The following is a 26,049-nucleotide window of genomic DNA, read 5'->3' on the forward strand; positions in this document are numbered from 1 at the left end:
GGATTACAGGTGCCCACCACCACGCCCGGCTAGTTTTTGTATTTTTAGTAGAGACGGGGTCTCACCATGTTGCTCAGGCTGGTCTCAAACTCCTGACCTCGTGATCCACCCGGCTCGGCCTCCCAAAGTGCTGGGATTACAGGCATGAGCCACCGCGTCTGGCCAAGCCTTTTAATTTTTATATTACTTTGTAAATAGGACCAGTGCACACAGAATCAGGGAAGAAAGGCAGATTGTACTATTGCCACATTACTGGAAAAATCATCTCCCAGTTTACAAAACCTCACGTAAAATGGAAACCTCTACTGAAGGCCCATGTAAAGTTGTGCAGCTTGTGCACTGAACAACTCTAGAGGGTGACATTTATTTCACAGACTCTTTATACTTGCTCTAATTTAAAAAGCATGTTTTCTTTTACAATTTGTATTTATACAGTGGCATTTTAGTACTTGCATGTGGTTATATGTATTTCAACTAAGCATGCCACTTTATTAATTTCTTTTCCAGAAATAAGACTATAACCCCTGTCTTCTTAGTACCACAATGAGCTATCATCAATACACTAAGGTGGTTCTGAAATGCTAACAGTGTAGTCTTTTTTTTTTTTAAGTCTTTCGTTGATTTTTTTTTAATTTTTTTTTTTTTTTTTGAGATGGAGCTTCGCTCTTGTCACCCAGGCTGGAGTGCAATGGCGCAATCTCAGCTCACTGCAACCTCGGCCTCCCAGGTTCAAGCGATTCTCCTGCCTCAGCCTCCCGAGTAGCTGCGATTACAGGCGTGCACCACCACGCCCAGCTAATTTTTTTTTTTTTTTTTTTAGTAGAAACAGGGTTTCACCATGTTTGCCAGGCTGGTCTTGAACTCCTCAGGTGATTCACCCGCCTCGGCCTCCCAAAGTGCTGGGATTACAGGCATGAGCCACTGCGCCCGGCCTTTTGTTGATTTTAATAGATACATGGAATACTCTACCATTAAGCAAAATTGTGTAATTCTATTTCATGGACCTTTGGAAGACAGAGGAATTGGCTGTCTCTTTTTTAGGACGCTTATTCTCTCCCTGAAAGGCAACTGCACTTTTTTGACATTTGTCATCTGCATAGCGTTCACAGGCCCTCCACACCTCTACCTTCAAATCTCAGTTTTACTTTCACCTCCGATCTTTCCAGGCTTCCCTCTCTCCCCGCATCAATCAGTAGATATTATTCCTCTTTTTCCACAGGATATCTAAGTCTTAATTTTCTCTTCTACTTCCTGACCAGCCTGTTACTATTATTGCCAACACTTTCTTGCCCGGGAAACTTCCAGAGTGGCTCCTCCGACCCATCCCCATCCTGAGCGGGGAAATCTTGCTACATTCTCAAGAACTAGGAAAAGGGCCCTGCAAAAGGGTAAGATGGAGGCAGTGTTGCCTAGTGGTGAGACAGCCTGGGAGCAGGGGAGTGTGTATGCAGGTTGGTCTTTGACTCAATGTAGTACAATCTCAGTCTTCATCTCAGCCACAGTCGGCCTAAGAAGGTAGGCCACCCCAGCCCTCCCGAGGCCGCGGGCAGGGTGCAGAGGTCAGACTTCCAGGGAAGGCCAAGGGGCGCTTTAAGTAGTGAGAACGCCACGGCCAGGAGGTGGATGCAGAAAAAATTTGCACCCTGGCTCAGATTCTTCCCGTGTGGCCCAAACCTCCACTCGTGGCCCGTGCCCTGCTGCTAGACGCCCTGACCTCCGCGCCCGGAGGCCTTGCTCCCCGCCTGTGCCCAGGCCAGGCCTGGGACTCCATTGCTGCATCCCGCTCACCTCCAGACTGCAGTCGCCGCCGCCGTTAGGCCGTAGCTCCGAAGGCGGGCTCCGAGCTCCTCCAACCTGGGGGCCGAGCCAGGGCCCCGGACGGGGGCTCGCGCCGGACCGGCCGGGTCCCCGGCGGTGCGGGCGGGGTGGGAACCCCGGGGGATCCCGGGAGGGGAGGGGGTCCCGGGCCGGGGCCGGGGGTGGGGTCTGGCACCGGAGCTTTCAGTTTGTTCCGCTGTTTGAAATTGGCGCCGGCGGAGCGTTAAGGTCACGTGACGGAACGCCGCCAATCGGCGCCGGCCTTGTCTCGGCATTCCGGGCTCGAAGGCTGTGAGGTCTGACAGGAGCTGCGGCCCCGTCCGGCCCGGGCTGGTAAGGCGGGCCGCAGGCCGGCTTGTGGGGGAAGAAGTGGCCGTGGGGCCGGGGAGGGGCCGGAGGGGTCCCCGCCGCGTGGGTGGACGAGCCGAGGGAGAGTTTGGGGACGCGCGGAAGCGGCGTGACAGGCCCGGGTCCCTGGGCCCGCTTTCCCTGCCGCGCTAGTCACGCCAGGCGACACGACCCCGCTTCCCCTCAGGCGCCTCTGCTCCCCTTTTCAAAGGTCGGCTTTAGTTGATTTCCTAACTGGGGGAAATCGTACCCCATTTTCCCACAGTGAACGATCGTCTGCTCCCCCCGATTAGACTAAGTTCCTTTGAGGGCTGCGCATTATCTCCGCTTTCTTCCATCTTGAAAAAAAATGCACCATGAACCCTACCTCAGCGCGAAATCTTCAAGTACTGACCTGTCTTTTGCCCCTCCCGAAGCCAAGCCTTCGGATGTAATAGACCGTAGTGCTTTATTTATTTACTTAGTCAACCAGTCTAGTTGAGCAACTGCCGTGCGCCAGGCACCGCTAGGCCCTGAAGATACAATGGCAGACAAGGTTCTTTCCTTCCCCTGGGCTCACAGCCCAATCCTGGAAGAGGGGCACAGACATTTTAATCAAATAAACAAATGTGGGCTGGGCATAGTGGCTCACGCCTGTAATCCCAGCACTTTAGGAGGCCGAGGCGGGTGGATCACTTGAGGTCACGAGTTCGAGACCAGCCTGGCAACATAGCGAAACCGCTTCTCTACTAAAAATTAGCCGGGCCTGGTGGTGCGTGCCTGTAGTCCCAGCTACTCTGGAGGCTGAGGTGGAAGGATCACCTGAGGCCGAGAGGTGGAGGCTATGGTAAGCCGTGATCACACCACTGCACTCCAGCCTGGGCGACAGAGGGAGACACCGTCTCCAAAACAAACAAATGTTGAATTATTGCTGTAAATTGAAACATTAGAGGTTAATGATACTTTGAGTATTTACAATAACGAGATCTTGAGAGGTAGGACAGGAAAGGCTTTTGTAATGAGAGCTTGGTGTGAGATCTGATGCCTTTTACAAAGAAAGGAGGGAACTCCTCTAAGCAGAGGGAATCAGGCGTGCAAAGGCTGGATGGCAGGAGGAAGCACAGTGAGTACAAAGGCTAAGGAATATCTGAGGGGTTTGAGTTAATCGACCTGAATGGAGTGTGGTGTGAGTTGAAGCTGGAGCCGGAGGAAGCAGAGCCTTAGCCATACCGAGAAGTTTTGTGCTTATCCAAGAATTTAAAGGAAACCCGTCATAAGCTTTAAGCAGAAGTGAACCCAGGTCAGATTTGCATTTTAAAATGTCCCTCTATAGCGGGGATTGCTAGAGTGGATTAGGGCAGAACAGTTGGATATTGCAATACTCCAGGCAAGAACTGCTGGAGCTTGAAAAAGGGTGGCGGGGAGAGAGAGAGGAAGAGAAAGAAGGAGACAGAGAGAGTGAAAAAGGGGCATTAAGAAAACATGTTTAAGAGGTACAGTTGACAGGGCTTGATGGTGGGTTGGATGGGAGGTAGAAGTGTCAAGATTTTCAGCTGCATAACTGAAGGAATAATGACACTATTCCCTGACCAAGGGCCCTGGAAGATACTCACTTTGGCCAAGGGACGGGTGGGGGATTGTCAGGGGAATGATCGTGAATTCAGTTTTTGTTTTTTTACTACAAAGCAATGCTCAGAATGAGTTTTTTATTATTATTATATATTTATTTTTATTTATCTTTTTATTTTTTAGAGACAGGGTCTTGCTCTGTCCCCCAGGCTGAAGTCCAGTGGCATGACCTTGGCTCACTACAACCTCAACCTCCTGGGCTCAGGTGATCCTCCCACCTCAGCCTCCTGAATGGCTGGGACCCCCTACAGGCACATGCCACTACACCCATCTAATTTTTGTATTTTTTGTAGAGACAGGGTCTCACTCTGTTGCCCAGATTGATCTTGAACTATTCGGCTCAAGTGATCCTCCCACCTTCACCTTCCACAGTGTTGGCATTACAGGCATGAGCCACTGTGTGCGGCCAAGTTCAGTTTTAAACTTGTTGAATTTTTTTTTCTTTTCTTTTTTTGAAACAAGGTTCTGGCTCTGTCACTCAGGCTGGAGTTCAGTGGCATGATCTCGGCTCACTGCAGCCTCCACCTCCTGGGCTCAAGTGATCTGCCCACCTCAGCCTCCTGAGTAGCTGGGACTACAGGTGCACGCAGCCGTGCCCACCTGATTTTTTGTATTTTTTGTAGAATTTGGGTTTCACTGTGTTGCCCAGGCTGGTCTCAAACTCATGAGCTGAAGCGATCTGCCCACCCCGGCCTCTGAAAGTGCTGGGATTACAGGCTTGAGCCACTGCGCTCAGCCTTACGCATGTTGAATTTGAGGTGCGTTTGAAATATCTAGTTGCTGTTCAGGTAGGTAATGGGATATTTGGGTCCCAAACTTAAGGAATTCTAAAATATATAAATATTGAAGTCATCTACTTCTAGGTGGATACTGAAATACAGGCAGATGAGTTTGCCTAAGAAAAGTATATAGAGTGAAAACAGCTCCAAAGCACAACCAGAGGGGAAGGACTTAGACAGCAGAATGAACTGACCTCTAATTAGAGCAGAAAGAAGATAGATGTTGATACGCATAGGTTTGTATATTTGCTTTCTGGAAAATGAGAGTATTTCCTTTGATGTCTTCTGTATTCTTTGTCAAGTAGGAAGTAAAGTCATTTGTTAAGAGAAAAGGGGTGTTCTGAAGTTCTAAGAAAGTGGGCAGGGTGTGGTGATTCACATGTAATCCTAGCACTTCAGGAGGCTGAGGGAGGAGAATCACTTGAGCCCAGGAGTTCAAGCAAGACCTCATCTCTACGAAAAATAAAATAAGAAACTAACCAGGTGCGGTGGTGCTTGTCTGTATTCCCAGCTATTCGGGAAGCTGAGGCAAGAGGATCTCTCGAGCCCAAGAGTTTGAGGCTGCAGTGAGCTATGATCGTGTCACTGTACTCCAGCCTGGGCAACAGAACAGGACCCCATCTCTAAAAATAATTTTAAAAATTAAAATAAAAATGTTCAGGCTGGGCGTGGTGGCTCACGCCTGTAATCCCAGCACTTTGGGAGGCCGAGGTGGGCAGATCACCTGAGGTCAGGAGTTCAAGACCAGTCTGGCCAACGTGGTGAAACCCCATCTCTACTAAAAAATACTATAATTAGCTGGGCGTGGTGAGGGCGCCTGTAATCCCAGCTATTTGGGAGAGTGAGGCAGGAGAATCGCTTGGACCTAGGAGGAGGTTGCAGTGAGCCGAGATCACGCTACTGCACTCCAGCCTGGGCAACAGAGTGAGACTTTGTCTCAAAACAAACAAACAAACAAAATTTCCACTTTATTTATTTATTTATTTTGAGATAGGGTCTGTCACCTAGGCTAGAGTGCAGTGGCACGATCATAGCTCACCATATCTTCAAATTCCCAGGCTCAAGTGATCCTCCCACCTCAGCCTCCCAAGTAGCTGGGACTACAGGTACATGCCAACATGCCAAGCTAATTATTCTTTTAAATTTTTAGTAGAGACGAGGTCTCACTATGTTGCCCAGGCTGGTCTTGAACTCCTGGCCTCAAGCAGTCCTCCCATCTCAGCCTCCTAAAGTTCTGGGATTACAGGCGTGAGCTACTGCACCTAGCTTGGAGAAGTTTTAAGATAATCTTTGTGGAGAATGAGTTGATCAAGGAAACAGGATTGCTGAGCAACGTACCCATTTGAAGCTGATGACTTTCAGCAAGTCATGAATTTCAAAACTATAGCCATTGCTACCACTGTTATCTTTTCACTGGATTCCTGTGGTAGCTTTTTGTTTGTTTGTTTTCTAGACTGAATCTCGCTCTGTTGCCCAGGCTGGAGTGCAGTGGCGTGATCTCGGCTCACTGCAACCTCCGCCTCCCGGGTTCAAGCGATTCTCCTGTCTCAGCCTCCTGAGTAGCTGGGATTATAGGTGTGTGCCATGACGCCTGGCTAATTTTTGTATTTTTAGTAGAGACAGAGTTTCACCATGTTGGGCAGGCTGGTCTTGAACTCCTGACTTCAAGTAATCTGCCTGCCTTGGCTCCCTAAACTGCTGGTATTACGGGCATGAGCCACTGCGCCCGGCCTCTCTATACTTTTTATTCCTTTCCGACTAGAATGTAAGCACCACAAGGGCAGAGGTTTTATGTTATTCTCTGGTATATATTTTCAGCACCTGGAACAGTGCCTAGCACACAGTAGGCACTCAGTAAATATTTCTCAAGTGAATGAATGAGTGAATGAACAAATGGATATATATTTTTTTTGTGTTTTCTATAAGATGTTAGTTCCTTAAGAATAGAAACTTTGGCTGGACATGGTGGCTCACGCCTGTAATCCCAGCACTTTGGGAGGCCGAGGCGGGTGGATCACGAGGTCAGGAGTTCGAGACCAGCCTGGTCAACATAGTGAAACCCCGTTTCTACTAAAAATACAAAAATTAGCTAGGCATGGTGGCGTGCGCCTGTAGTCCCAGCAACTCATGAAGCTGAGGCAGGAGAATCGCTTGAACCCAGGAGGTAGAGGTTGTGGTGAGCCAAGATCGCGCCACTGTACTCTAGCCTGCGTAACAGAGCAAGACTCCATCAAAAAAAAAAAAGAAAAAGAAAAAAAGAAGAGAAACTGTCCTTTTTTTTCTTAACCTGTATCTCTACTGCCTAGTCATATAAGTCAAAGCATATTATTTTTTGTTGTTGATTGAATGGATCACAAATGCATAGAACCAACCTGCTCTGTTGTGTCTTTCCAGCATGCTCAGCTGCAACTCTCATTTACCTCTCTACCTATTGCATTCAACCTTGTGTCCCACCATTCCACCAAAGAAGCCCTTATTAAAGTTGATCTGGGCCAGGCGTGGTGGCTGATGCCTGTAATCCCAACACTGGGTGGGCGAGGCAGAAGGATTGCTTGAGCCTAGGAGTTCCAGACTAGTCTGGGCAACAAAGCAAGACCCTGTCTCTACAATAAATAAATAAATAAATAAATAAATAAATAAATAAATAAATAAATAAATAAATCTTTAAAAAAAGATGCTCTAGGCACCTTGTGAGAAAAGGCGGGTTGGAGATAGGGGTGGAAAAAGGAAGCAGGGAACTCAGAAGGCTACCAGAGGGGCCAGGCATGGTGGCTCACGCTTGTAACCCCAGCACTTTGGGAGGCCGAGGCAGGCAGATCAGTTGAGGTCTCAGCTGAGTTCAAGACCAGCCTGGCCAAAATGGTGAAACCTCATCTCTACTTAAAATATAAAAATTAGCCAAGCATTGTGGCAGGTGACTATAATCCAACCTACTGGGGAGGCTGAGGGTGGAGAATTGCTTGAACTCGGGAGGTGGCGGTTGCAGTGAGCCAAGATCAAGCCACTGCACTCCAGCCTGGAGGAAAGAGTGAGACTCCGTCTCAAAAGATAAAAGTATAGAGAAAAATCAAACAGGTCAAGGGGTTGAGTTGACTGTTATTTTAGACATAGTTGTTAGGGAAGGCCTATCTAAAGAATTGCTAGTAATCCCAGCATTTTGGAAGGCTAAGGAGGGAAGGATTGGTTGAGCCCAGGAATTTGAGACCAGCCTAGGCAACACAGTGAGACCTCATCTCTACAAAAAATGTTTTTAAAAAAGTTAACCAGGTGCAGTGTGCTCGCTTGTAGTTCCAGCTACTCAGGAAGCTGATGTGGGAGGATCGCTTGGGCTTTAGAGGTCGAGGCTGCAATGATCCATGATCACACCACTGCACTCCAGCCTGGGTGACAGAGCAAGGCCCTGTCTCAAAAAAAAAATAAAATAAAATAGAAAACCTGGGGTGTGGTGGCTCACACCTGTAATCCCAGCACTTTGGGAGGCTGAGGTGCACAGATAGCTTGAGCTCAGGAATTCAAGACTAGCCTGGGCAACACAACAAAACCCTATTTCTACAAAAATACGAAAATTAGCCAGCGCTGTGGCACGAGCTGTAGTCCCAGCTACTTGGGAGGCTGAGGTGGGAGGATCACCTGAGCCTGGGAGGTCAAGGCTGTGATGAGCCGTGATCATGCTACCGTACTCTAGCCTAGGCGACAGATGAGACCCTATCTCGAGAAAAAGAAAAAAAAGGAAATGGGAACACTGGCTGGCTGGATATTTGTTAATGTTAAAGAATTTATGTATTTGTTTAGTCGTATTAATGGGAAGGATACAATATATTTTTTCTTTTTTTTTTTTTTTTTGAGACGGAGTTTCACTCTTGTTGCCCAGGCTGGAGTGCAATGGCGTGATCTCTGCTCACCGCAACCTCCGCCTCTCGGGTTCAAGTGATTCTCCTGCCTCAGCCTCCGAGTAGCTGGGATTACAGGCATGCGCCACCACGCCCAGCTAATTTTGTATTTTTCGTAGGGACAGGGTTTCTCCATGTTGGTCAGGCTGGTCTCGAACTCCCGACCTCAGGTGATCCACCCACCTCGGCCTTCTAAAGTGCTGGGATTACAGGCATGAGCCACCGCGCCCGGCCAAATATATTTTCTTCCAAATAATCCAGGGATAGAAGAAGTGGCTAGGGGTGTAGATGGGTCAGGATTAGCCTGGCCGATAGTTATTGGAGCTGGATGATTGGTACACAGGGTCCATTATATTATTCAGTCTACTTTAGTATATATTTGACATTATCTGGAGTGAAAAATTTTTTAAAAGCCAGGTGGGATCAAATTCTTCTGCTTAAAGTCCAAACTCATATGATGTCACCTGTTTTTTGTTTGTTTGTTTGTTTGTTTTGGAGACGAGTCTCGCTTTGTCTCCCAGGCTGGAGTGCAGTGGTGCAATCTTGGCTCATTGTAACCTCCACCTCCCAGGTTCAAGCGATTCTCCTGCCTCAGTCTCCCATGTAGCTCGGATTACAGGCATGCACCACCACACCCGGCTAATCTTTTTTGTTTGTTTGTTTGTTTGAGACAGAGTCTAGCTCTGCTGCCCAGGCTGGAGTGCAGTTGCGCAATCTCAGCTCATTGCAACCTCCGTCTCCTGGGTTCAAGTGATCCTCAGCCTCCTGAGTAGCTAGGACTACAGGCATGTGCCACCACGCCCAGCTAATTTTTGTATTTTTAGTAGAGGTGGGATTTTGCCATGTTGGCCAGGCTGGCCTTGAACTCCTGGCCTAAAGTGATCAGCCTGCCTCAGCCTCCCAAAGTGCTGGGATTAGAGGCGTGAGCCACCACTCCCAGCCTAACTTTTGTATTTTTAGTAGAGACGAGGTTTCACCATGTTGGCCAGCCTGGTCTCAAACTCCTGACCTCAGGTGATCCGCCTGCCTCAGCCTCCCAAAGTGCTGGGATTACAGGCGTAAGCCCCCTCACCCAGCCATGTCACCTATTTTTTTTTTTAACCTCAGCCTGACACCATGTTTATCCTGAGTTCTTGCCATTTATCTTCTCATACTGTGTCCAGATACATTGAATTTGTAATTCCCAGAATTCACAATACTCCGTCTCGTCTCCATGCCTTTGTGTACACTGTTCCTCGGGCTGGAGTGCCCTCCTTGCTTTTTTGTTTCTTCTATGCCTTTCATACCTAGGTCAGGTATCTCCCTTTCCAGAAAGCCTCCTTTGGAATGAATGGAACCACACTGTATTCTCATACAGTGTTGTAAATGTCTGTTTCCCTTTGCTAGACTTTCAGCTCCTCGAAACAGGGATGACCTCTGTATCACTACAAGTGCTTGGCACTCAGTTAATGATTGTTGAATAAATGGTTATTCATCTTTAAATTCCCAGCACCCAGCATGACACTTAGCACATACTCAACAAATGTTCGTTAGATGAATGTTGAATATGAATATTGTGTTTTGCTTGGTGGTTGTAGGTATAGGAGGCTGTGCTCCCCACAGCCTTGAGGTTTATGGTAGAATTGGCTGGCAGAGGATCAGGAAGAACTGGGGAATCATCTGAATTATTTGCTCCCAGCTTTTGTTTCTTCTCTACAGGCATGGGTTGGAATTGGAGCCTATCCCCCAACCCGAAGGCTAACAGCATCATGTGGTTACTAACTGTTCCTCATTCACCGGTTGATGCCTCCCAGAAAAAAACGCCGCCAGCCTTCCCAGAAAACCCCGCTGCTGTTCCACCAACAACCACTGGAGGGCCCCAAACACAGCTGTGCATCTACACAGCTTCCCATCACTCACACTCGACAGGTGCTCAGCAAGCCCATTGACCACAGCACCATCACTTCCTGGGTAGGCCCATGGGATTACTATTTGACTTTTTTTTTTTTTTTTTTTTTGAGACGGAGTCTCGCTCTATCGCCCAGGCTGGAGCACAGTGGCGCGATCTTGGCTCACCGCAAGCTCCGCCTCCTGGGTTCACACCATTCTCCTGCCTCAGCCTCCCGAGGAGCTGGGACTACAGGCGCCCGCCACCACGCCCGGCTAATTTTTTTGTATTTTCAGTAGAGACGGGGTTTCACCGTGTTAGCCAGGATGGTCTCTATCTCCTGACCTCGTGATCCGCCCGCCTCGGCCTCCCAAAATGCTGGGATTATAGGCGTGAACCACCGCGCCCGGCCTACTTTGACTTTTACTCTGTTAGGTTTTCCAGAATGCTGACTCTTCTGCCCCTTGAACCAGGGACTCCAAAGAATAAGATTCATGGGGGTAGGGGCAAGGAGTTAATGTATTCTGTCTGTGGCCAGCCATCTTCCCTGGTACATCGTCTTTTCTCAGTTCAAACTGAGGAACGGGTTAGTTGGAACTGGAGTCTTTCTCTTCCCCTATTTTCCTCTGAAAGAGTTCAGTGTAAAAGTTTTTTTACCCATTAGCTGGGTGAGAATGCCAGATAAATGGCAGAACAAGTTAAAAATGAGATTGTTCCCTCAACTTCATGTGAAAGGTGGAGCACTTGGCTAGATACTCTGTTTATTGTGTAATGGATTGAACCTTGAAAAATAAAACCCCATAAGAATAGCATATGTCATATTTTGACCGCTTAAAAGCCCTGGGAAGAGAGGCCGGGTGTGGTGGCTCATGTTTGTAATCCTAGAACTTTGGGAGGCCAAGGAAGGAGGATTGCTTGAGCCCAGGAGTTCGAGACCAGCCTGGGCAACATGGTGAAACCCCATCTTTACTAAAAATATTAATAGAAAAATTAGCTGGGCATGGTGGTGCACACCTGTAGTCCCAGCTACTTGGGAGGCTAAGGTGGGCAGATCTCTTGAACCGGGAGGTCAAGGCTGTAGTGAGCCAAGATTGTGCTACTGCACTCCAGCCTGGGCAACAGTGTGAGACCCTGTCTCAAAAAAAAAAAAAAAAAAAAAAAAAATAGAAACCCTGGGAAGAGAATATAGCTACTATACAATAGGAAAGTAGTATAGTAAAAGGGCCAGACAAAAGCATAAGCTTGACTTAGGAGTATTTAATAAATGTAACTTATTCAGGACTGCTTGGAAGAACCATAATACCTGCTACAGGATTGTGGAAGAAACCTAAACATCAGAATCCTGTGGATGAGAGTAGGAATGAACATTTATTGAATATTCATTATATGCCAGGTCCTCTGCTAGTTCTCACCCCCTATGCTTGGAGTTGGCTATTCATTAACTGAGGGCCTTCTTTGTTCCAGGCATTCTGCTAGGTGCTGGGAATCAAGAACAAGACCACTGGTCCCTACCCTCATGAAGTTTAAAGATAAATAAGTTATATCTAGACCAGGCATTGTGGCTTACGCCTGTAATCCCAGCACTTTGGGAGGCTGAGGTGGGTGGATCACTTGAGGTCAGGAGTTTGAGACCAGTCTGGCCAACACGGTGAAACCCTGACTCTACTAAAAATATAAAAATTGGCTGGGCGCCGTGACTCATGCCTGTAATCCCAGCACTTTGGAAGGCTGGGGTGGGTGGATCACCTGAGGTCAAGAGTTCAAGGTCAGCCTGGTCAACATGGTAAAATCCTGTCTCTACTAAAAATACAAAAATTAACTGGGCGTGGTGGTGCGCACCTATATTCCCAGCTACACGGGAAGCTTAGGCAGCAGAATCGCTTGCATCAGGGAGGCGGAGGTTGCAGTGAGCAGAGACGTGCCATTGCACTCCAGCCTGGGCGACAAGAGCAAAACTCTGTCTCCAAAAAAAAAAAAAAAAAATACCTGGGCGTGGTGGCAGGCGCCTGTAGTCCCAGCTACTCGGGAAGCTGAAGCAGGAGAATCACTTGAACTAGGAGACAGAGGTTGCAGTGAGCCGAGATGGTGCCACTGCATTCCAGCCTAGACGTCGGAGTGAGACTCCATCCCAGGGGGAAGAAAAAAGTTATATCCATATGGTGTGATGAAGTGAAAGAGACATCGTCCCCTTTCCTACACATGAGGAAGCTGAAGGCCGGAGAGATGGAATAATTTGCCCAAAGCTTCCTGTTATTATGCCATTAGACAGTTATTTTAGCTTTGTGTTCATTACTACGGTAGACCCCGATTTAAGAGTCTGGTCCTCAGATATAGTTTCCTCTCTTAGGTTAGTACTTAGTTAGGCTCACCTCACTTTTTTTTTTTTTTTAAGGTATCACCTGATTTTGATACAGCAGCAGGAAGCTTGTTCCCAGCCTACCAGAAACACCAAAACCGGGTGAGACACTCAAGTCGAAAACCCACCACCTCCAAATTTCCACATCTAACTTTTGAGAGTCCGCAATCTTCCAGTTCAGAGACATTGGGGATCCCCTTAATCCGAGAGTGCCCCAGTGAATCAGAAAAGGATGTTTCCAGAAGACCCTTAGTTCCAGTGCTCAGTCCCCAAAGCTGTGGGAACATGTCAGTGCAGGCACTTCAGAGCTTACCTTATGTGTTCATTCCACCTGATATCCAGACCCCAGAGTCATCGTCTGTGAAGGAAGAACTCATTCCCCAAGATCAGAAGGAAAACAGCCTTCTAAGCTGCACTCTTCACCCTGGCACTGCTAATAGCCCAGAGCCTGGACCTGTTCTGGTTGAAGACACCCCCGAGGATAAGTATGGAATAAAGGTCACATGGAGGAGACGACAGCACCTGCTTGCTTACCTCAGGGAGAGAGGGAAGCTGAGCAGAAGCCAATTCCTTGTGAAAAGCTGACTGCCATCAGTAATCTCAATAGAAAAGAGATATGTTTTCTGGAGTCATAAAGGAATTCAATTCCCAAGGGTTTTTTGTTTGTTTGTTTTTGTTTTTTGTTTTTTTTTTGAGATGTAATATTGCTCTGTTGCCCAGGCTGGAGTGCAGTGGTATGATCTCACCTTACTGCAACCACCACTTCCTGGGTTCAAGCGATTCTCCTGCCTAAGCCTCCCCAGTAGCTGGGATTACAGGCACCAGCCACCATGCCTGGCTAATTTTTTTGTATTTTTAGTAGAGATGTGGTTTCTCCATGTTGGCCAGGCTGGTCTCAAAATCCTGACCTCAAGTCATCTGCTGGCCTTGACCTCACAAAGTGCTGGCCCAGCCGAGATTTGTTTTCTAAGATACTTTGTGTCATGAACAGTTCAGTTTAGTGTCATGAACTATTCACTTCATATTTTTCTTGTATTAACTGTTTAAATTTTTAAAATATCTTGTAGTAACTCTTTAAAATGTATGTAAGTAAATGGCTGCAGAAAGTTTTTTTAGAGAATCCTGCTTCCGTCAGTAATACAGCAATATTACCCCATCCACTAAAGGTCTTTGTTTCCTTAACCACTACTCATTAATCCTTAATCACCTCATTCAAACTAATTCATTCTGCATTTTTGAGTACCAACTCTTGTCAGGCTCAGCGGCAGCTTCTATGACCTGATGGATGGAAAAAAATCAAACTCTGTGACTCTATGGTTGACTGCCACCTCTGCAACCTTGACTCATCTGCTGAAAAGGCAAGAAGAAGAAAGGGCAGCAAGCCCTGTTTTAGGGACTACATGAGATGAGGGGAGATAAGGGGGACATAGATGAGTTCTTCAGGATTACTTGTGTTTTGAGTTTTTGTTTCTAACTGAAGAAATCTGTCAATATTAAATAGGGTGGGAAAATGGTTTCTTAGAATAACTGTTCAACTGTGTGTAAATAAGGAAAGTTTTCAATGAGTATTACTTATTGTAATTAATGCAGAAGGACTTCCCCAGTCAACCGAATGTCTCGGCCTTTTACTCAGACAAGTAGCATCTCATTAAACCCATTCATTTAGCATTCATTCAGCTGGACCTACTGTGTCAGGTCCAGCCCCAACTAGATCAAGCAGGGATTACTGTATATTTTACAGATGGGAATTTGATGCAGAGAATGAACCATGCACAGGTCACGCAGTGAGTGCAGGCTGACCCAGGCAGTGTAACGGTCCACTCTCAGCGTGTGCCTCCTAAAGTACTAACTTGTAGGTTCAAAACCAATGTGGAAACAACTTTGACCTTAGAACGCCATAAAGCCATTTGTGCAGTGACTTGTCAGGACTCAGGATGTTTTGTAGGGACTATAATGTGCATGTCGGTAGGGAGAAAGGAACTGACATTTGGGGACGGGATTTATTGGAGACGAGTACACATTTAGACAGGGGCTCTCACTGTGGGCTATGGATGTTTGAGGAAGGCCCACAGGAGGTAGAAAGGTAGGTGGAAAGAGTCTTCAGGACGGGCCCACGCCTGTAATGCCAGCACTTTCGGAGGCTGAGGCGGGTGGATCATTTGAGGTCGGGATTTAAGAGACCAGTCTGGCCAACATGGTGAAACCCTATCTCTACTAAAAATACGAAAAATAGCCAGGCAGTAGTGGCCCCTGCCTGTAATCCCAGCTACTCCAGAGGCTGAGGCAGGAGAATCGCTTGAGCCTGGGAGTCGGAGGTTGCGGTGAGCTGAGACTGGGCCACCGCACTGCAGTCTGGGCGAGAGAGTGAAACCCTGTCTCAAAAAATTAAAGTCTCTGGATTCCCTCGTGTGCTTTAGGGGAGTCTGTAGAGCAGGTCTAGGAATGACCTAAAAGCTTGGGCTGGAGTAGGGGAAGCTTAAGTTCCGTGCAGTTGAAGTTCAAGGCCAGCCTATGGAAGATGCGTTTCACTGGGAGTGACTGATGGGAGTGGAGAGGGTACCAGAGGGGGTCCACGAAGGCCGCTGGTATCAGGGCAGGGGCCAGAATGGGAAGCGGCAGAGGTCTGTACATCCTCACAGGGCAGACCTCGGGAAGCGCTCTGGGTGGGCTCGGTAAAAATGGCGGGGGTGCGAGGAGCCGTTGCGTGCGTGGCGGTTGGTGGGGTATAGGAGACTCCTCTGACCGGACTCGCCTGCTGGCCGCGCGGCGGGCGAGGCCCAGGCAAAAACAAAGTCTTCCCCCTCAGTACCGGCCCCGCGAGGCGCTCCAGAGGACCAAGCCTTCGCTCGCGTCACCCCGCCCCCGCGCAGGCGCGTTTAACTCCCGCTCGCCTCCCGCCCCTTAGCAACCCTCTCGCATCGTTGGGCCCCGGCAATAGCCAATGAGACAGGAGCCACGAGAACACGGACCAGTCGGCGGCGGCGACAGTGTGGAACGCGGTTGCCAGGAGGCGGGACGCGGCGGCGTGCCAGCCTAGCCACTCTAGCGACGGCGGGGAAGAGTGTGTACGTGGTGGGGGCTTCCTCGGTGGCGGGCATGGAGGCTTCGCGCTGCCGGCTCAGTCCCAGCGGCGACAGGTCAGACAGGGCCGTGGCAGGTCTCCTCCTGAGCGAGGCGGAGGGGCGAAGCGAGAAGGCGGAGGTCCTCTCCGGGAGCCCTGCGGGGAGAGGGCGGGACTCGGGACTTGGCGACTCAGGGAGGGACTGGTTTCGGCGGCGGGAGGGGACCCCCTCGCCCTGCTCCCGTGTGGGGACCCCTTTCTCAAGTGGAGCGGCGGCACTACATCCCGCGCCGTGGGCAGAGACCTTTGGTTCAGGTCCCTGCTCAGGAACTTCTGGAGTTTTCGTGACGGGCTCCCTCGGCCCCTCTGGGCCTCGGGTTTCCCTCGGGGGAGAGGCGCTGGCCCCGCTTAGCTGCCACTGCCCGGCGGTGTCACAGCCGAGAGGGGACCCAGCCCCTCCCGGGAGGCGGTGCGGGTGATGTTTAGTTGCTTGTTCTGACGCCGCTGCTTCGGACGGGTAAAGCTGAATTCTGGAGCAGAGTCCGAGGAGCGGAAACGCGAAACTTCTTTTTCCTCTCTGCTTTCCAGTGTTTGTCCCTGATTCGGGATGGTCTGACTGATTTGCCAGTGGGCCACACCCCTTGCTTGTGCGCCTCTTTCTCTGCCAGAGGGAGAGCCTCGGAAAAAAAAAAGGATCCAAAATCTCAGCGTGTCACTTTATTGTTAGCTAGGTTAATGAGAAGTTAATGGGAAGCCGTTTGAAATCATTGGTTAGAAACTTTGGCGTCATCTGAGGATTTAAGTCCTACACGCCAACTGTCTACCCCGCTTTTTATTCCATTACCAAGACAAAGATTTGGGGCCAGGCGCCGTGGAACACGTCTGTTATCCCCAGCACTTTGGGAGGCCAAGGCAGGAGGATCGCTTGGTCTCAGGAGTTCGAGACCAGCCTGGACAACATAGCGAGACCCCCATCTCTAGAAAAAAAATAAAATAAAATCAATCAGTCAAGCAATTAAAATTTGGCCGGACACGGTGGTGCGCGCCTGTAGTTCCAGCGACTCGAGAGACTGAGGAGGGAGGATTCCTTGAGCCCAGGAGTTCCAGACTCCTGTGATGGGCCACTGAGCTCGCTAGCCTGGGCAACGCAGTGACATCCTGTCACCTTAAAAAAAAAATGATTTGACGTGTAAGGATTTAGTTTGATATTTCCACTAGTAGATATTTAAACAATTTTAAACCATTTTTAAAAATTGTCACAAAGTTGTTGGGGGTAAAGAACATGTATTTTCCTTTTTCGTCAAGTTCTATTGAGGTGATAGCTGCACTCTGAAATTTGTTCACTGTGCTTTTTTTTTCCCAAGTCGAGGAAGAAAACTACATTTACAGGTGTAAGTGGTAGGGGAGATAAGGTTAGTATTCAGCATCTCTGGTTGAATTCAGAAAATATTTGTTCAGTTGTGGGCGCTCAGTTTTAATTCCATGAATTTAAAGTAGTAAATTTCATGAGTACCAGATGTTTGATATGACTCAGATTTTTGGGGAAAAAAAAAGGGATGCGGGATTGACTTTGAAATTGGGACCAAGAGGCTTTTCCTTCCTTTTTTTTTTTCTGAGACGGAGTCTCTCTCTGTCGCCAGGCGGTAGTGCAGTGGTGCGATCTCGGCTCACTGCAGCCTCCGCTTCCCGGGTTCAAGTGATTCTCCTGCCTCAGCCTCCTGAGTAGCTGGGACTATAGGCACGCGCCACCACGCCCAGCTAATTTTTGTATTTTTAGTAGAGACGGGGCTTCACCATGTTGGCCAAGATGGTCTCGATTTCTTGACCTCGTGATCTGCCCACCTCGGCCTCCCAAAGTGCTGGGATTACAGGCGAGAGCCACTGCGCCTGGCCCCCTCCTTGTTCTTCCGAAAGAAACTAGCTCTTTAAATTTTATTTTCTTTTAATTTTAATTTTTTTTTTTTTTGAGACAGGGTCTCACTCTGTCGCCCAGGCTAGGATGTGGTGGGCGATCTCAACTAATTTCAACCTCTTCTTCCCCAGGTTAAGCGATCCTCCCACCTCAGCATCCCTAGTAGCTGGGACCACAGGTGCGTGGCACCACCTGGCTAATTTCTTGTATTTTTTTGTAGAGGTGGGGTTTCGTCATGTTGCTCAGGCTGGTGTCGAAGTGAGCTCAAGTGATCTGCCTGCCTCGGCCTCCAAAACTTCTGGGATTACAGGCCTGAGCCACTGCACTTGGCCCTAAATTGTAAAATTGACATCAAAGGGGAATGTGTGAGTCACCAAATGTTTCTCCTGCCCTCTGTAATGTTAGTGCAACTTCTATCACTGTTTAACTCTTTTGTTACTAAGAGGGAGTCTCTTGCTTTTTTCTTTTTGGGCTTCAGGTTGTGTGTTTAATGTTTTTTTTTTTTTTTTTTCCAAACGGAGTTTTGCTCTTGTCGCCCAGGCTGGAGTGCAGTGGCGCCATCTTGGCTTACTTGCCTCCTGGGTTCCAGTGATTCTCCAGCCTCAGCCTCCTGAGTAGCTGGGATTATAGGCATGCGCCACCATGCCCGGCTAATTTTTATATTTTTAGTAGCGAGGGGGTTTCTCCATGTTGGTCAGGCTGGTCTTGAACTCCCGACCTCAGGGGATTCGCCCGCCTCGGCCTCCCAAAGTGCTGGGATTACAGGCTTGAGCCCCCCAACCCTGCCTGGCTGTTTAATGTTTTTGATGAAATACATTGATAGAATTTTCTGTATTACTGCCTTTCAATGTAAGGATAACAACCAACTTTTAGGTTTTCTGTGGTTTTTTTTTTTCTTGGAATTATGTAACTTTTATCATGAAGCAGATTTATTTTCAACAAAATAGAGAAATTATTAACTACAAATATTTTTTTTAATTTTTATTTTTTTGTAGAGACAAGGTCTCATTATGTTGCCCAGGCTGGTCTTGAAGTCCTGGTCTCAAGTGATCCTCCTGCCTCAGCCTCCCAAAGTGCTGGGATTACAGGTGTGAGCCACCAGGCTTGGCCTATTTTTCTTATATCAGAAATATTTAGTGAAAATTGGAGGTGAAATTTGAAACAACACTCAGGACCTTTGGTGAGGCTAGGCATTTTATAATATAGATTCCCTGGAGATGACAGGGGTTGGCTGGTGCTGGAACTTGAGCCCTATCTGGCCTTTTGTAAGTGATAGAGAATTGAGAATTGAAGGCGTGCTTCCCACTGTGGTGTGACCTTGTGAGCTGGAGTCATCTAAGAAGTCCCAGGCGGTAGTTTGTCCATATGCTATGATTTCTCTTTAGAAATATAAACAGTAGGCTGGGCGTGGTGGCTCACACTTGTAATCCCAGCACTATGGGAGGCTGAGATGGGGGGCGGGGGGGATCACCTGAGGTCACGAGTTCAAGACCAGCCTGACCAACATGGAGAAACCCTATCTCTACTAAAAATACAAAACTTAGCCAGGCATGGTGGCAGGCGCCTATAATCTTAGCTACTCAGGAGCTGAGGCAGGAGAATCGCTTGAACCAGGGAGGTGGAGGTTGCAGTGAGCCAAGACTGTGCCACTGCACTCTAGCCTGGGTGACAGAGCAAGACTCCGTCTCAAAAAAAGCAAAACACACACACACACACACACACACACACACACAAAAGAGATCTGTCAAGATAAAAAGCTCAATAATAGGCTGGGTGCGGTGGCTCATGCCTGTAATCCCAGCACTTTGGGAGGCGGAGGTGGGCAGATCACAAGGTCAGGAGTTCAAGACCAGCCCAACCAACATGGCGAAACCCTGTCTCTACTAAAAATACAAAAATTAGCCTGTTATGGTGGTGTGCGTGTATAGTCCCAGCTACTCCAGAAACTGAGGCAGAAGAATTGTTTGAACCTGGGAGGCGGAGGTTGCGGTGAGCCAAGATCACGCCACTGCACTCCAGCCTGGGCGACAAGAGCAAAACTCCATTTGAAAAATAAAATAAAATGAAATAAAAATAAGAAATAGCGAAAATAAATAACATTCCCAAAGAGAGAAAATGTAACCCCTGAGAAGGGAGAATTGGGCAAAAGTTAGAACGAACTTAAGTTCTGAGTAATGTCTGTTTGAATCTACAGGTAATAAATGCATTCTTTTAACTTCTGGATTAAATCATACATCTTAAATAGCCTTTTTGTTTAGTTCAGTCAAAAGAATGCTTTTTGCTTTTGCTGTGTGGTACTTGCAAAATCAGGAGGGGTTTACTCTAAAATAGTTTTCCCTGCAGCGTTCTTTGGGGCTATGGGAATGCTCAAATCAGCGGCCAGCCTTTGCTTCTCATTGCCTCCCTCTCCCCAGGCAATTCTCCCTGCTCTGATTGTGTCTCTACTAAGTGGGCCTCCTAGGAAATGGATGTTCATTCCCTGGCTTCAATTAAGTTAGCTCCAGATTGTGGCCGTCTTTCAAGTAGAGGACAGCTGAGCCTAGAATACTAACATTTCTCCCTAGATGAGGAAGGATAGATGTCAAAGGAATTCTTTTCTGACACTTCTCATATGACCTTTATGTGTCTTTTCTCAGAAGCAATATTTTGTTCAAGCCAGATGTGTTCTTGGTGTGTCAGTATGTGTAAAAACATGGCCTTCGAATATTGACATTTAGGATTTGGACAAGGTGAACCTATTTGTCAATTGAGTTAGGAAACATACTTTGTTAATAGCTCTTTCCACAATTATCTGAAATTGTTATCAGTTTGAACATGATGAAATCTGACGACTCTTTCACTCTATACAGTTATTTGCCAGTTAATGATGGGGATGCATTCTGAGAAATGTGTCATTAGTGGATTTTGTTGTGTGAACGTCACAGTGTACACAAACCTTGATGGGATATCCTACTACCTACCTAGGCCCTGTGGTACAGTCTGTTGCTCCTAGGCTACAAAGCTGTACGGCCTGTTACTGTACTGAAGATTGTAGGCAATTGGAACACACTGGTAAGTATTAGTGTATCTAAACATATCTAAACATAGCAAAGGTACAGGGAGAATACTTTTTTTTTTTTGAGACGGAGTTTCACCTTTGTTGCTCAGGCTGGAGTGCAATGGCATGATCTCGGCTCACTGCAATCTCTGCCTCCCAGGTTCAAGTGATTCTCCTGCCTCAGCCTCCCAAGTAGTTGGGATTACAGGTGTGCACCACCATGCCCAGCTAATTTTATATTTTTAGTAGAAACGGGGTTTTACCATGTTGGTCAAACTGGTCTTGAACTGCTGACCTCAAGTGATCCACCCGCCTCTGCCTCCCAAAGTGCTGGGATTACAGGCGTGAGCCACTGTGCCTGGCTGACAATATAGTGTTATCATCTTAGGGGACCCCTGTTGTATATGCAGTATGGTTGACCTAAATGTCGTTATTCAGGGCACTCCTCCCCAGGGCTGCTTAAAAATCCATTCACTGGCTTGGAAGTTCTACCTAAAAATAGCAAGTCAGCTGGCATTTTTAATGAACATATTGAAATACCAGAGAATGAAATTCCTGCCTCTGCTGACCATTTTAATACACGTGTTCAATCGTGCGGTTTAACACATTCAGGTAGATTGGGAGTGAGACTTGTGATTGAATTCGGGCTATTTCACTGATCAGCTGTTTGACCTTTAGAATATGAGCTATAGTTGTAAGTTTAAAATTGCTTTCCTGTGATGTGTAGAAAATAAGGCTGTAACAAGAAAGCAAGAAATATTTTTCAAATATGCTCCTGGAAAAATAAAATTATTGCTATTTAGCTTTGCAGGAAGAAACTTCAATAAATCTACAAGGTAGGTGCTATAATCTCATTTTACAGAGAGATATGAAACTCATATGAAAGGAGTTCACCTCCTTTCTCCCGAAATTCATTTAGAGCATCTATGAGTTTCATATCTGTCTGTAAAATGAGATTATAGTGCCTACTTTGTCAAGGTTATCGTGAAAATTATCACACATCATATGTGAAAAATTATTTAATATAATTCCTGGCAGGCAGTATTAAATATTCACTAAGTAGAACTGTACTTAAGTGCAACCAGCAGAGTGACAACACATTTTAACAATGTTTCGATAACAATACAATTTTGGACTTTTAAATTTTTTTTTGGAGTCTCGCTCTGTCGCCTAGGCTGGAGTGCAGTGGCAGGATCTCAGCTCATGGCAACCTCCACCTCCTGGGTTCAAGCAGTTCTCCCTGCCTCAGCGTCCTGAGTAGGTGGGATTACAGGTGCCTGCCACCACCCTGGCTAATTTTTGTATTTTTAGTAGGGACGGGGTTTCACTATGTTGGCCAGGCTGGTCTCGAACTCCTTACCTCAGGTGATGCACCTGCCTTGGCCTCCTAAAGTACTGGGATTACAGGCATGAGCCACTACGCCCAGCCTAAAGATTTTTTTAATACAGGGGAAATTATTAGAAATTTCTGGGTTTCCAACATTCGAAAGCTTTTGAAAGGTGATAAAGTATTATGATGAAATCATTAGTCTTCTCACTGAAGTGAAGATTAAGGTAACACATTCATTTGTAGTATTAAGAAGTATTTGTAAAACAAAAATCTTCCCAGGCACAGTGGTTCAGGCCTATAATCCTAGCACTTAGGGAGGCTGAGGCAGGAGGAAGGAGATCACTTGAGGCCAGTAGCTCAAGACCAGCCTGGGCAACATAGTGAGACCCCCTGTCTGTCTGTTGGTCTGTCATGCTCGTTTGTTCTCTCTCTCAAGAGATAGGGTCTTGCTATATTGCCCAGGCTAGTCTTGAACTCGGGCCTCAAGTGATTCTCCCACCTCGGCCTCCCAAAATGCTGGAAAGGCATGAGCCACTCTGCCTGGCCCGAGACCCTGTCTCTTAAAAAAAAAAAAAAAAAGTCTAGGCCCAGTGCGGTGGCTCATGCCTGTAATCCCAGCACTTTGGGAGGGCAAGGCAGGCAGATCACCTGAGGTTAGGAGTTAGAGACCAGCCTGGGCAGCATGGTGAAACCCTGTCTCTACTAAAAATACAAAATTAGCCAGGTGTGGTGGCGCATGCCTGTGATCCCAGCTACTTGGGAGGCTGAGGCATGAGAATCACTTGAACATGGGAGGCAGAGGTTGTAGTGAGCCAAGATCGCGCCATTGCACTCCAGCCTGGGCAACAAGAGCGGAAACTAGATCTCAAAAAAAAAAGATAATAATAGCAGTTGCAGTTTGAGTGCTTACTATGAGCCAAGTTTCATTTAATCTTCACAATAACCTTCTGAGTTAAGCGTCATTGTCCTCACTTTGTAAATTAGGAAACTTGAGGCTTTACTAGGTTAAGTTGTACTGGGAACTGTGCTGTAACCACATAGCACACGTCTCCAAATGGGGATTTACAATTAGTTTGAACTAATGTAGGCCAAGCCAGGGGTCAGCAGACCTTTTTAATTATTTTTTTTTCAGATGGGGTCTTGCTTTGTTGCCCAAGCTGGTCTTGAACTCCTGGACTTAAGCCATCTTCCCGCCTCAGCCTCCCTAGCAGCGGGGACTATAGGCATGCACCATCACCCCTGGCCAGTAGTCCTTTTCTGCAAAGGTCTTAACCAAACGTTTTTGGTTTTGTGGGCCATACAGTCTCTGTCCCAGTTACTCATTACTCAGTTTTGCTGTTGTAGCACAAAAGCAGCCATAGATAATAGGTAAGTGAATGAATGTGTCTGTTTCAATAAGACTTTATAGACACTGGAATTTGAAGATTTTTTTCTTTTTATTCATTACTTCCTGCACAGTGATAATTTCTTTTTGGGCTGGGGGGACAGGTTCTCACTATGTGCCCAGGCTGAGTGCAGTGGTGCAGTCGTAGCCCACAACAGCCTTGAACTCCTGGGTTCAAGCAGTCCTCCTGCCTCTGCCTCCTGAGTAGCTGGGATTACAGGTGTGCACCACCACACCTGGCTAATTTTTAAATTTTTTGTAGAGACAGGGGTCTCACTATGTTGCCCAGGCGGGTCTCAAACTCCTGGCCTCAAGCAGTCTGCCCACGTAGGCCTCCCAAAGTGCTGGGATGACAGGCATGAGTCACTGCACCTGGTTGGAATTTGAATTTAATATAATTTTTACATGTCTTAAAATATTATTCTTCAGGTATTTTTAACCTTTTAAAAATGTGAAATTCATAGGCTGGGCGCAGTGGCTCACACCTGTAATCCCAGCACTTTGAGAGGCTCATGCGGGTGGGTCACCTGAGGTCAAGAGTTAGAGACCAGCCTGACCAACATAGAGAAACCATGTATCTACTAAAAATGTAAAATTAGCCGGGCATGGTGGCCCATGCCTGTAATCCCAGCCACTCGAGAGGCTGAGGCAGGAGAATCGCTTGAACCCAGGAGGCTGAGGTTGTGGTGAGCTGAGATCACGCCATTGCAATCCAGCCTGGGCAACAAGAGCGAAACGACGTCTCAAAAAACAGTGAAATTCATTCTTAGCTCAAAGGCAGTATAAAAACTGACGGCAGGCCAGATTTGGCCCACAGGCTATAGTTTGCAGCCCCTGTGCTAAATCATAAAAGTATTTTTTCCTGGAAGGTCATAGTTATTCATACTGTGAATATTATTTAAGAGAGCATTGAAGATTGTTTTTATATTAAAATGGAACCCGTTACCTTATGGAATAAAACCCAGAATTTAATTTTCAAGATAAAACTTGGAGACGGGGGCCGGGCGTGGTGGCTCACGCCTGTAATCCCAGCACTTTGGGAGGCCAAGGTGGGCGGATCACGAGGTCAGGAGTTCGAGACCATCCTGGCTAACACAGTGAAACCCTGTCTCTACTAAAAATACAAAAAATTAGCTGGGTGTGGTGGCAGGTGCCTGTAGTCCTCGTTACTCGGGAGGCTGAGGCAGGAGAATGGCATGAACCCAGGAGGCAGAGCTTGCAGTGAGCAGAGCTCATGCCACTGCACTCCAGCCTGGGCGACACAGCGAGACTCCGTCTCAAAAAACAAAACAAAACAAAACAAAACTTGGAGACGGCCGTGGTGGCTCACATCTGTAATCCCAGCACTTTGGGAGGTTGAGGCAGGCGCATCACCTGAGATCACGAGTTCGAGACTAGCCTGGCCAATGTGTTGAAACCCCGTCTCTACTAAAAATACAAAAAAAATAAAAAATTAACCAGGCGTGGTCGCACTCCTGTGGTCCCAGCTACAGGGGAGGCTGAGGCAGGAGAATAGCTTGAACCTGGGAGGAAGAGGTTGTAGGGAGCCAAGATCACGCCACTGTACTCCAGCCTAGCGACAGAGCAAGACTCTGTCTCAGAAACAAAAACAAAAAAACTTGGATTCTAAAGATACTGTTCTGTAGATGGTCTCTGTACCGTACTTTCCTCCTTTCTCCTCAATTTCATTTACAGCATAAAAGCACTTTCTTAGGCTGTTTGAAGCACTTGGATTGGAAATGTTGCCTACAGTAACCTATATAAACATCAATATATCAATAACAGATTATTAGTGCAAAATTTAAATGTCCAAAAACTGAAAGGGAATAATGATCGGTGACTGGGTCTATGAAATTACAAAAGTAAAGCCTAAGGGAGATGGCAAGCTTTCCTATTCTGCTACCCTTGTCAGCTGATGTCCTGGTATAATTAATAAAGTACTCTTTTTAAACTCAAAAACATCTGTTTTGAATAATACTTTTTTTTTTTTAACACCCTACCTTTGAGGTAACTATTGTTAATAGTTTGTGTATATCCTTCTGGAATTCTTCTATTCCTGTAGACCTTGCAGATAGTTTTTTTTTTCCTACTTACAGTTATTTTATTTTTATTTTTTGTTTTTTGAGAGTGTCTTGCTCTCTCACCCTGGCTGGAGTGTGGCGGTGTGACGATAGCTCAACCTCCTGGGCTCAAGCAATCCTCCCACCTCAGCCTCCCAAGTGGCTGGAACTATAGGCATGCACAACCAAGCCGAAATACTTTTTTTTTTTTGTAGAGACGGTTTCACCATGTTGCCCAGGCTGGTCTTGAGCTCCTGGGCTCACGCGATCCTCTTGCCTCTTAAAGTGCTGGGATTACAGGCGTGAGCCACTGTGCCTGGCCATGTTGTGGTTTCAGTACACACTTACCTAATGACTAATCATATTGGGTATCTTTTCATGTGCTTATTGCCCATTCGGAAAAGTTCTTTTGTGAATATTTTGGGCCCCCTCCCCCCGCCTCTTTTTTTTGAGAAAGGGTCTCTGTTCCCCAGGCTGGAGTGCAGTGGCACAATCACGGCTTACTGCAGCCTTGACCTTCCTGACTCAAGCAATCCTCCTGCCTCATTCTCCTCAAGTAGCTGGGACCACCGGAACGCTCCACCACACCTGGCTAATTT

General features: G+C 47.2%; 3 protein-coding genes across 30 annotated transcripts in view; 2 read left to right on the forward strand and 1 right to left on the reverse strand.

Moving 5' to 3' along the window:
* The window catches only part of FOXM1 (forkhead box M1), a 20,695-nt gene extending 18,651 nt beyond the window's left edge, over positions 1-2,044 (reverse strand). For 17 of the 24 annotated variants that reach the window (XM_055357592.2, XM_019038250.4, XM_055357600.2 and 14 more), the window contains exon 1: positions 1,789-2,044. The gene's annotated coding sequence lies outside the window, so the exon portion shown is untranslated. The remainder of the gene's footprint in view (positions 1-1,788) is intronic. The other 7 variants (XM_055357591.2, XM_055357587.2, XM_055357586.2 and 4 more) reach the window with 2 other exon arrangements.
* RHNO1 (RAD9-HUS1-RAD1 interacting nuclear orphan 1) lies at positions 1,260-14,274 on the forward strand. Of its 4 annotated transcripts, XM_019038259.4 has the most exons (4): positions 2,064-2,151; positions 10,142-10,393; positions 12,703-12,768; positions 13,009-14,274. In XM_019038259.4, the coding sequence occupies exons 2-4, from the start codon at positions 10,226-10,228 to the stop codon at positions 13,249-13,251; spliced, it is 477 nt and encodes a 158-aa protein (XP_018893804.1). In that variant the 5' UTR covers positions 2,064-2,151; positions 10,142-10,225; the 3' UTR covers positions 13,252-14,274. The 4 variants fall into 4 exon arrangements, with proteins under 4 accessions (XP_063550639.1, XP_018893801.1, XP_018893804.1 ...); XM_063694569.1 differs by lacking the exon at positions 2,064-2,151 and adding an exon at positions 1,260-1,388 and having other exon boundaries at positions 12,703-14,274; XM_019038256.3 differs by having other exon boundaries at positions 2,021-2,151; positions 12,703-14,274.
* A 1,331-nt stretch (positions 14,275-15,605) lies between these two features.
* The window catches only part of TULP3 (TUB like protein 3), a 50,483-nt gene continuing 40,039 nt past the window's right edge, over positions 15,606-26,049 (forward strand). The window contains exon 1 of one of the 2 annotated variants that reach the window (XM_019038260.4): positions 15,606-15,803. In XM_019038260.4, coding sequence (XP_018893805.2) covers positions 15,763-15,803 — 41 coding nt within the window. In that variant the 5' untranslated portion in view covers positions 15,606-15,762. The remainder of the gene's footprint in view (positions 15,804-26,049) is intronic. The other variant, XM_063694568.1, reaches the window with a different exon arrangement.

This window comes from Gorilla gorilla, chromosome 10 (genome assembly GCF_029281585.2).
Source record: "Gorilla gorilla gorilla isolate KB3781 chromosome 10, NHGRI_mGorGor1-v2.1_pri, whole genome shotgun sequence".
Taxonomy (NCBI): Eukaryota; Metazoa; Chordata; class Mammalia; order Primates; family Hominidae; genus Gorilla; species Gorilla gorilla.

Bases quoted from the DNA above. Each gene is read 5' to 3' on its own strand.
- RHNO1 (XM_063694569.1), top strand. From the start codon at position 10,226: ATGCCTCCCAGAAAAAAACGCCGCCAGCCTTCCCAGAAAACCCCGCTG. The intron at 10,394-12,702 runs GTAGGCCCATGG...TTTTTTTTTAAG, and splicing joins ACAGCACCATCACTTCCTGG to GTATCACCTGATTTTGATAC.